Source organism: Pan troglodytes, chromosome 1, assembly GCF_028858775.2.
Source record: "Pan troglodytes isolate AG18354 chromosome 1, NHGRI_mPanTro3-v2.0_pri, whole genome shotgun sequence".
NCBI lineage: Eukaryota > Metazoa > Chordata > Mammalia > Primates > Hominidae > Pan > Pan troglodytes.
In genome coordinates, this window is record NC_072398.2 from 203,025,030 (window position 1) to 203,035,525 (window position 10,496).

The window sequence follows — 10,496 nt, forward strand, 5'->3', positions numbered from 1 at the left end:
ATTAGAAAGATGTCACCCTTTCAGTAACTGGGTCATTTCACCAAAAAAGTAAAAACAAACCATTTGGTATAAATATACATGGGAAAATATTTTAAAATAATTTGTATGGGAGAATGTATTGTTTCTAAAATATATTGCTTTTAAAGTTTAGAACTGGAGTGAGAAAAGATTTCATTCACTTCCAAATATGCTGAAATTTATTAAGGAGAGAAATCAGTACCTTGCTGCGCTGCACTTAAACCACAAAAGCGATAAAACTGACAAACTGATACCAAACCTCATTTGATTTGCCCTGATTTCCTGTCACATCAACTACTTTTTCTCATTTCATTTCTCTGATTTGGGTCTGGCTGTATCCCTCTGGTCTGGAAAACAGTCACGAAGCCTTTCTGCCTTTTAGTCCAATGAAGGAAATCAGAATTGGGTTCTAGCTTCCAAGCACTATACATGTCAGACTATAAGATGTATTTTTCCAAAAATTCCCCAGAAAAGAGGAAGTTGCCTATTCTAGTTATTAAATGTTTTCCTCATTAGGTGCACATTAGTTGAAGCAAACGCGTTAGCTGCTATGTCCCTACTCAGTTATAAGTACAAATATTAGAGGCATTGATTTCAAGCACAGAGTAGATAAACATCTCCATCTCTTCCTGCAATTTCAGGTGTGTGTGTATGTTTACATGTATTCAATTAGAAGAATGGTCTTTGTTCTAAGATTGGTACATCCTTTTATGAGATGATGAAAATAAATGGTGGTAGTTTTTTGTTTTGTTTTGTTTTGTTTGAGGCGGAGTTTTGCTTTTGTTGCCCAGGCTGGAGTGCAATGGCACGATCTTGGCTCACTGCAACCTCCGCCTCCCGGGTTCAAGCAATTCTCCTGCCTCAGCCTCCCGAGTAGCTGGGATTACAGGCATGTGCCACCACGCCTGGCTAATTTTGTATTTTTTAGTAGAGATGGGGTTTCTCCATGTTGGTCAGGCTGGTCGCGATCTCCCGACCTCAGGTGATCCACCTGCCTCGGCCTCCCAAAGTACTGGGATTACAGGCGTGGGCCACCATGCCCAGCCAAATGGTGGTAGTTTTTAATGCCCTTTTTTGTTAAAATTAAGTTGCAACCATGTTGGCCATTTTATAGGTACATGATATTCAAAAGCCTGAAAATCACTTGACAGGATGATCTGCAGGATCCTTTCTGCCTCTAACCATTGCTTGTATGTAAAAGTCACCAGCATCATCTTCTCAGATCCTCTCCCTGCCCCCACCCTTCATCTCTGGGTCATCTTTAGTTCCAGGCCAACAGAGTGGTTACAAGTGCTTATTCATCCGGTGGAATTCTGTTTGCATCATTCCTTCCACCACAGTGGTTCAAGCTACCAGTGACTCCAGGTTCGCTCCTTCTCATGACATTTATAGGCCACACCCAAGTCACTGCTAACCAGCTTACCGGTTTTGCAGGAAGGCCTTCCCCAGCCATTCTATACAAAGTTGTAATTCCCACCCCCAACACACAAATACTTACTCTCTCTCCCTATCCCTTTCCCTTTTTCTTTTAGCACTTAACACTATCTGATATACTAAATGTTTTACTTATCCTGGTTTTTGTGTCTCCACCAGAATAGTAACAGAGCTGAGACTATCCTGGATCCCATCACAGCAGTGACTAGAACATTTTCTTCTCTATCTCAACTGACTTTTCTGTCCCGTTTCTCCAAACCATGAACCTCCTAGAACAGCAAAAGGTTCCACTTCCCCAGCACCATCACCCACCACATCCACATCCTCTGAGGCACCTCATCACTTAACCTCTCAGAGCTCCCAGCAAAAAGACCTTTCTTCACCAGGCAACTATATTCACTTCTTGGCCCTAAATGTGTCTGTGGCCACTCCTGCTGGGCCCAGCAGCAGAGCTGGTGTTGAAGAGGATGCACTAAGTCAGCCCAGATCTGGATTCTGATCTCCAGCTGAGCTGTCTACCCCACGCTGGCTCACCAGCTCCTGAAACTTCAAACACGAGGTTGAGAAACCCCACCTAAGCCAGCCCTCTCTCTGTTCGTGGACCTTGACTGATTTTGAGAGGTAGATTTTATGTCCCTGATCTCTTCCAGTTCAGGCTCTGAACTCCATAGGGGATTTCGTTTGATGACACAGACTAGGTTGGAGGATTTCATGAGGCTTTATTCATAACCTAATAATACTGTTGAAAACAACACATCTGTCACTTGCAGAGACCCACAGGGACACACATTCTCTTCCTCTCACATAGACTGAGGTAGGAGGTACACTGGCTAAGGCAAAAAAAATACTCAGTGGCTGTGCAAGGCTCAGACCAGGCTCACAAGGCTCTTGGTTGAAAAGCAGCCCCTTGAGAGCAGGAGCAGAGGCCAGGCCAGCTTCACTGAGATCCCAGAAGTTCTGACTGGGGCCGCCCAGAGTTGGGCATCCCTGGCTTCTAGCATTTGGGATCTAACCCGGGACTGGTTGGTGCAAGTAGCGGATGAAGCTAGGGTGGTAGCTGGTCTTGTTCCAGGTTGCAAGGACAGAATGATGTTCCTGGCACATAAACTGCTCTTGGCAAAGATTTGTTTCATGAATTGAATGAATGGTGTGGGGGAGGGAAGGAAGAATTCTAGAGGACAGCCCCTGTGGCCTCCTAGCCCAGGATAGGGGAGCTAAGGGGTGGGGCAGCACCTATACCAGTCATTTTAGAGGTGGCCAGGGAGGGCGGTGGAAGTTTTGGGGCACCAGCTATACCAATGGCAGGGGGAAAAGGTAGTCTTCTTTCCTCCCAAAGTGTCTTGTACATAATTGGGGCTCTTGACCCTCCAGGGCCCAGCCCTTCTCATCTTGTTCACTGTGAACTCCTTGAAAGGAGGCCTCTGCCCCACTCAGCACCATCCCTGGTGCCCGGCCCAGCACAGGCGTCCCGCTCTTGCTGAGTGCATAGAGGCCACAGCAGCATCGTTAGCTTATCCTCGCCTGCCTTCTGCCAGCAGAGTCACTCTCCATCTCTGCTGGCTGGGTCTGATCCTGCTTCAAAGGACGCCGTTCACCTATCCCTTCACTGGCAAAGCAGCCTCATCCTTAGCCTTGGGGAAAAAGTTCTGTGCTAAATGGGTCATGCGCCTGTTCTGAGGCAGCTGATACCCCTCTGGAGAAAGCAGACTCCGGGCCCCGTCTACCTGGTCAGGGTCGGGCTTCCAGCAGCAGCTAGGGTGCAGCCAGTGGTAGTACACAAGCCGCAGAGCCAGGCCCAGAAAGAAGCAGCCGCATCCCACAGGCAGCCACAGCTGCAGTGGAATCCCGCTGGGCAGCCAGGAGCTATGAGTCACCCAGGTGGCCACCAGGAGAATGCTGTCACTCAGGAGGAAGGCAAAGTGGATGATGGCCCGGCCTCGGGTGCGGCCCTCAGCCACGTTGAACCAGGAGAAATAGAGGATGGTGGCCACCGTCACCCGGTACAGCCACTCAGAGCTGGGGTCCGGCATGAAGTCTGTGCCCTGAAGCCAGACCCAGAGCAGCAGTACCAGCCACAGGCCCAGGAAGTGCAGGGCCACATAGCTGGGGAAGAGGGCTGAGAACAGGGCCACAGCCAGGACTCGGGGCCACAGCAGCAGCAGGTTCCACAGGAAGTAGATCACGGAGGAGCCCAGGCCCAGGAGCGGCTTGGAGGGGAGGCAGGTGCGCAAGGCCCGGTGGTAGTCGAGCAGTGCCCATGAGATGCCCAGGAAGGATGTGCAGATGCCAACCCCTGCAAAGAGTAGGAGGGAACAGTGAGTCCTGGGGCCAGCCTGCTTGGCACTCCCCAGGGGTCGCAGGTACCGTGGGGGCCCTCCCAGCAACCCTGGGGTAGGTATTAGAATCCCTCGTTTGTTGAAGGCAAATCTGCAGCTAGAGAAGACCCAGTGAGTTCCCACAACCAAAAACAAAGCTATGACTCCTAATATAGAGCCTGCCCCTCACCACAGCGCTTTGCTGCGTAGGTGCTATCCGGGTGGTATTTGTCAAAGATGAGAGGATGTGACTTGTGGCCCACCCAGCACTCAGCACCCCTGGGCCTTGGCTGCATCCTGGGCATCTTCCAGGGCCCCATAACCCTTTCTTTCTGGGAAGAACACAAGCCTTCCTTGTGTCTAAAAATCAAGAGTCTCAGTTCCCTCTTTCTTAGTCTCAAAAAGGGAGTAGAAAATCCCATGGGGTGGCAACAGGCTCTGGCTAAAGCTGCCCTCAGGGCCAGGAGAGATGTCCCTGCTGTGTGGACAGGTCTCCCCACTCCCCTCCCCTCCCCTCCAAGACCAGAGGCCATCGGACTGACCCCTAATCTTGATTTTCCAAGATCCAGAAGTTTACAACAGGGGTCCTATCCCACCTCCTGGTTGCCAATCCTGGAGCAGAAGCACAAGGGCCTCCAGGGAGGGATGGAAGTGGCACCGGCACGTCTCCCGACTGCTTCCTCCCCTGTCCCCGTCCACCGCAGTCATTCGACAGATGTTTACTGGGAACCTATTAGGCGCCCAGAACCCACTCCTAGCCTGGAAACAGATCTGTGCTCATTAGCCTTGCCCAGGTCTCAGCAGGGCCGATGTTCTTCCAGTTTGCCCAGCATGCCACCTTCCGTGACCTTGACAAAGCTCTGCCCAGGATGTTAGGTCGCCAGAAGCACAGGCCCCACTTCCCCGGCCTACTCCTCCATTACCCCGCAGGCCCCAGCTTGAAGAGCCCCTGGAGTCACCCACCCTGACCCCATGCCACCCACTCAGCTGTGTCAGGTATCCCTGTAACATGCCACCCACCTCTGTCTGGAGTCTCATCACACAGTAATTATCTATTTCCTTATCTCTGAGCTCCTCGAGGGTAGAAAACAGACTCTGCTCACTTGGGATCCCCCAGCAGCCCAGTACCTGGCACATAACAGCAGCGAAAGAGATGTTTGCTAAATAAAAAGTAGGGAAAATCTGTCTCGCCCCCTTACCCCCTGCCACACTCGCAGTGCAGACTGTCTGCACTTGGCCCTGGTTCTAGACACCCCCAACCCTCAACAGACAAAAACGTGTGCCCAGTGAGTGCCCAGTAACCCAGGGCAAGTCACTCACCTTTCTGCACCTCTTTAAAAATGAAGATCAATATAGCACAAACCTACAGGGCTGCTGTGAACATGAGCAATGATGACTGTAAGTGCTTCCCACAGGGCCTGGCTAATAGCTGGCACTCGATTGTGACAGCCGCTATTATTGTTTTTTCAATCAATATATAGACTCAGACTAGCAAGACGAAAGGGCCCTTGGAGATCGAGTCCAACCTCCATCTTCCACAGGAAGGCTCTCCAGGTCACACAGCGAGTGACGGTAGAGTGAGGACTGGTTTCTTGAGAGGCTGTGGCATTTATGGCAGTGGTGGAGGAAGGCAAAGGGGAAGGCTTGGACCCTGAGTCAGATGTGAGTGGGGGCCCTCTTTAGCTTGGCCACTGTCCGGGTCTGTGAAAATGGGCAAGTCACTTTCCTTTCATGGGCAAAAACCCTCCCAAAGCTCCTCACTATAAACTTCACCCATGCTTAGGGGGCCCTGTGAGCCTCTGCTCCCTGCCTCTCCCTTTTCCAGTCACTCAACCGTAGCTACTTGTTTTAGTCTATCATCCTGGCAGGGCAGGGGCTGGGTTCATCTTGTTCACTGCTGTGTCCCCAGCACAGTAACAGGCACAGAAGAGATGCACAATGAAAACCTGACTGGATGAAGGCATTCAATATATTGTTTCTTGTTTCTCTTTTAAAATTTTGAAGAGATGAGGTCTCACTATGTTACCCAGGATGGTCTCCAACTCTGGCCTCAAGCGACCTGTGCACCTTGGCCTCCCAACGTATGAAATTGTTTCTTAACTAAAAAGTTACCTATGCTGTATCAGGCACCTTACACACTTCATTATCTTCAAAATTATAAAAATTACAATTAAGACTTGTGGGCCAGGCACAGTGGGCGACACCTGTAATCCCAGCACCTTAGGAGGCTGAGGTAGGAGGTTACTTGAGCTCAGGAGTTCAAGACCAGCCTGGGTAACAAAGTGGGACCTCGTCTCTACAAAAAAAAAAAAGAAAGAAAGAAAAATTAGCCAGCATGGTGATACACACTTGTAGTCCCAGCTACTCAGGAGGCTGAGACAGGAGGATCACTTGAGCCTGGGAGGTCGAGGCTACAGTGAGCCATGATCAGGCTGCTGTACTCCACTACGGGCGATGACAGAGTGAGACTCTGTACCAGGAACTTATGTACCAGGAAATGGGCTTTCTTTGCATCACCTCATTTAATCCTTTCATCAACCTTATGAGGCAGGAGGATTTAAGCCCATATTTCAGATGAGAACAAACATACTCAGAGAGGTCAAGGCATTTGTCCAAACTCAAACAGCTGTAGAGTGACTTTAGGTTTCAAGCCAGATCTGCCTGACTAAAGCCTGTTCTCCTGTTTTCTAAGCAGCCTTTATAAAAGACTAAAAACAGTTCCAATATTTGAGAGACCCCCCACCAAGCCACGACAGGGGGGCCAGCCACAGGCCTTCACTCACACTGGTAGTACTCAGCCCGGCCACTCTGCAGCATGATGGCCAGCACCAGCGTGAGCTGTGGTGCCGTCTCCAAGAAGGTCTCGAAGAGCCGCAGCATGCTGATGTCCAGGGCGAGGAAGTCGGCGTAGGCCAAGTCAAACTCAGAGGGCTCCTCCTGCTGCCACACCAGCAGCCCCTGCCGCAGCTCCTGCACGCACCTAGGCACCACACACAAATGCCCAGAGGGCCAGGTTAGTGTCCTGTGAATTCCTCAGCCTCCCACCCATCTAATGAGTGGACACAGGCTCCAACCTGGCTCCTCACATCCATGCTATGGGGCCTTCGGCAATGTCCTAACCTCACTGAACTTGTTTCATCTGTAAAATGAGGATCGAGGCCGGGTGTGGTGGCTCATGCCTGTAATCCCAGCACTTTGGGAGGCTGAGGCGGGCTGATCACGAGTTCAGGAGATTGAGACCATCCTGGCTAACATGGTGAAGCCTCGTCTCTACTAATACAAAAAATTAGCTGGGTGTGGTGGTGCGCGCCTGTAGTCCCAGCTACTCAGGAGGCTGAGGCAGGAGAATCTCTTGAATCTGCGAGGCGGAGGTTACAGTGAGCCGAGATCGTGCCACTGCACTCCAGCCTGGCGACAGAACAAGACTCCGTCTCAAAAAAAACAAAAAAACAAAAATGGGGATCAATACACCTTCTACTCCCGCTGGCTAAGCACTGTCCCAAGCTCATCACAAACCTTGTCCTGTTTACTTCTCACAAAAGCCCATTTTACAGATGGGGAAACAGGATCAAGAAGCTAATAAGGTCTGGGTGCAGTGGCTTGCACCTGTAATCCCAACATTTTGACAGGCCAAGGCAAGAGGATCACTGGAGGCCAGGAGTTTGAGACCACCCTGGGCAACACAGCAAGCCCCATCTCTACAAAGAATTTTTTTTAATTAGTTGGACGTGGTGGTACAAGCCTGTAGTCCAAGCTACTCAGGAGGCTGACGCAGGAGGACAGCTTGAGCCCAGGAGTTCAAGGCCACCGTGAGCCATGATTGATTGTGCCACTGCACTCCAGCCCAGGCAACAGAGACCCTGCCTCTCTCTCTCTTTTTTTTTCTTTTTTTTGGAGACAGAGTCTACATCTGTCACTTGTCGCCCAGGCTAGAGTGCAGTGGCACAAACTCGGCTCACTGCAACCTCCACCTCCCAGGTTCAAGCGATTCTCCTGCCTCAGCCTCCGGAGTAGCTGGGATGCTGGGATTACAGGCATGCGCCACCACACCTGGCTAATTTTTGTAGAGATGAGCTTTTGCCATGTTCAGCAGGCTGGTCTCGAACTCCTGACCTCAAGTGATCCACCCACCTCAGCCTCCCAGACTGCTAGGATTACAGGCATGAGCCACCAAGCCTGACCAGACCCTGCCTCTTTTTAAAAAACAAACAAAAAATTATAAGCAGCTAATAAGTACTGGAATGAGGATTTGGATCCAAACCTGAATTGGAAAGGCATGCCATAAAGTTGCCTGAGGCAGTAGTTCTCAAACTTTAGTGTGCCCAAGATCTCCTGGGGTCCTGTGGGCAAGAGGACATTTGCCTCTTGGGCACTTCTGGGCACAGGCCAGATGGAATCAGACTCTGCCTTGCCCCGGCCACACAGGGGAGGGGCTGGAGGAGGGTTAGATTGGAAGGAGGGATCCCATTTAAGAGGCTGGCCCTGAGTGGTTAAGGATGGAGATTGGGGCGGAGTTAAGAGAGTCCAGAGTTTGGACAGACAGGTCTGGGGTACCCACTGGCATGAAGAGTAAGTGGAGGATGCACCAAGGACCCTCCACCCAGAACTTTGCTCTCAGTTGCCTATTGGGAGAGAACCCCGTTCACTCATCACAAGCTCATTCACCAGACATGTACTGTCACTTCCCCTGGAAGGACACAAGAACACACTGAGGAGCAGGCAGGCAGGACAGGCTGGGGTTCTCCCTCAGCAGGAGCCTTTGCCTATGGTCCCCAGTGACCTAGCAGGGACCCCTGCCTCGGCCAATTCACAGGCAGGAACAGAGACCCATTTCCAAAGCCAAAGCTAGTACAGTCTGTCTGACTCAAGCTCAGCAGAAATATTGGCCACAAAGATACATAAGGTAGTTACAGATTCACGGCTCATGGAGGCCTGCCCAGGACTTAACAACTGCACCCCTTCATGCCCACCTGGGGTTTTCTGATGTCTCTATAATCCCTCAGGCAAAACTGCCACATTCAAAGCTCCTCTCTTCCACTCCTGGAGACTCCGTGTGGCTTTGTCAAGGCCAGATCTCAAGAGTTTGTAAAAACGGATTCAAGAGCAGATCCTGGCCCTGGCCACCCCATCCCAACCCACACCACCCTCTGCCCTGACTTTGTTGCATGCCTCTGAGCCCTGGGTTTGTTTTCCCATCTCTACGAGGCTCCACCAGGTCCAAAAAGGAGCAGAATCCACACACATTTTCCAGGACCCAGCCTGTGCCCAGCCCTGGCTGGCTCCATGGGCATGGATGAGTCAGAGGCCATCTCTGCCCTCTTGCTGGGTCTGGGGTGGGAGCCAAGTTTCAGGGGGAAGAATACAACCAGGCAGACAGGGTGAGAGGCAGCCTTTGTGAGGGGCAAGCGCTGTGGTGGGGTCAGGGCTGCTGAAACTCCCAGGGAGGCCCAGGTCAAGAAGCCAGCTGAGGTTGCTGAGTGCTCACTCTGAGCCAGGGCAGTGGACAGATGTCATTTCACTGCATCTTCACCAAACGGGCAGGTGCTATCCCCATCCCAATGGGAACAGCAACCAAACAGCCCCACTGAGAGGTCAGTGACTTCCCAAGGCCCTGCCCATGCTGAAACATGGGATGCTGAACTGAGTCCGCAGCCCCTGCCATTACAGGCCAGGCACTGTGCGAGGCACTTTCTCATTCTTTCGCTCACTCTTCACAACAGGCCTGCCCGTCACACCTGTCTCAGGGTGACTACCTCCTTTCTATGCAGGAGGAAACTGAGGCTCAGAGAAATGTAGAAGTGAGGCGAGAGGGGGCAAAGCCAGAAGTGGATCCCTGAGAGGTCCGACTTCAAAGCCCATGCGCCTCCCTTTCTTCCCTGGGCCTCAGCTTCTTCGCCTGTGCCAGGAAAGCTAGGGCTAGAATGAAGGCAGTCTACCGGGATTCCCTTTCCGTAAAGGGCTGCACGCTCACCTGTAGGCCAGGCGCCCACAGGACTTCCCTCTCCCAGTCCCCTTCCCGGCATATGGCGTGTCACCTGTACAGGTGACCCAGCTGACGGAGGTGCTGGGCTCCGACACTCCTCCCCTCCCGGGGCGAAGCACTCACCTGTACAGGTAACCCAGCTGCAGGAGATGCAGCAGCGCCAGGCAGCGGCGCGGGGGCTGCGACCCGTGCAGGCCGGCAGGGTCAGCGCGCAGCCAGAGCCAGCTGAAGAGCTGCAGCGCCACGGAGGCCAGGCCCAGCAGCGCCAGCACCAGCGCCGCCCACAGGTAGCGGCCGCCGAGCGCATACTGGACGGCGGCCCACAGGTCGGTGCCCAGGTCGAGCAGGAAGGCGGCGGTGCCCAGCACGCCCAGGACCAGGTCCCGAAGGAGGGCGCCGCGGGACGACCAGGGCATGGCCCGCCAGCCTCCGCCCTCTCCTGCTCCTCCGCGGTTGGGGCCTGCCCTCAGGGCCCGCGGTTGCCGAGGCAGGAAGGAGGTGGGCGCAGCCCTCGGGGCGGCCCGGGGCCTGGGCCTGGTGGGCGGGACTTCCCCGTCCCGCCCCGTCCGGGGAGGAGCGAGGCCCGCGGTTGTCCCAGGTCCCCCGCCCGAACCCCACCTAAAAGTCGCTCGATGCTCTGCTCCCGCCGCCAGCCCAGGGGTCCACCGACCCAGCCCAGCCAAGCCCGCTAGGCCTGAAGACCGACTGCCCTTCGCTTCACAGGCTTCAAATGGCCTAGTTTTACC

General features: G+C 53.0%; 1 protein-coding gene across 2 annotated transcripts; it reads right to left on the reverse strand.

The window, feature by feature from the left end:
- Nucleotides 1-2,151: 2,151 nt before the first annotated feature.
- Nucleotides 2,152-10,296, reverse strand: XKR8 (XK related 8). 2 transcript variants are annotated; one of them, XM_016928680.4, is made up of 5 exons: nucleotides 9,874-10,296; nucleotides 6,551-6,747; nucleotides 4,788-4,895; nucleotides 4,364-4,526; nucleotides 2,152-3,745 (listed from the first exon to the last, which is right to left on the reverse strand). In XM_016928680.4, the coding sequence occupies exons 1-5, from the start codon at nucleotides 10,055-10,057 to the stop codon at nucleotides 3,048-3,050; spliced, it is 1,350 nt and encodes a 449-aa protein (XP_016784169.2). In that variant the 5' UTR covers nucleotides 10,058-10,296; the 3' UTR covers nucleotides 2,152-3,047.
- Between the last annotated feature and the right edge of the window lie 200 nt (nucleotides 10,297-10,496).

What these genes read in the sequence shown, in the direction of transcription:
- XKR8 (XM_016928680.4), bottom strand. Translation starts at nt 10,057, where the DNA reads ATGCGCTCGGCGGCCGCTACCTGTGGGCGGCGCTGGTGCTGGCGCTGC. An exon ending in CAGCTGGGTTACCTGTACAG is followed by an intron (nt 6,748 to 9,873) that starts GTGAGTGCTTCG and finishes TGTGGTGCCTAG; the next exon opens with GTGCGTGCAGGAGCTGCGGC. An exon ending in CCAGGATTGGCAACCAGGAG is followed by an intron (nt 3,746 to 4,363) that starts GTGGGATAGGAC and finishes TACTCTTTGCAG; the next exon opens with GGGTTGGCATCTGCACATCC.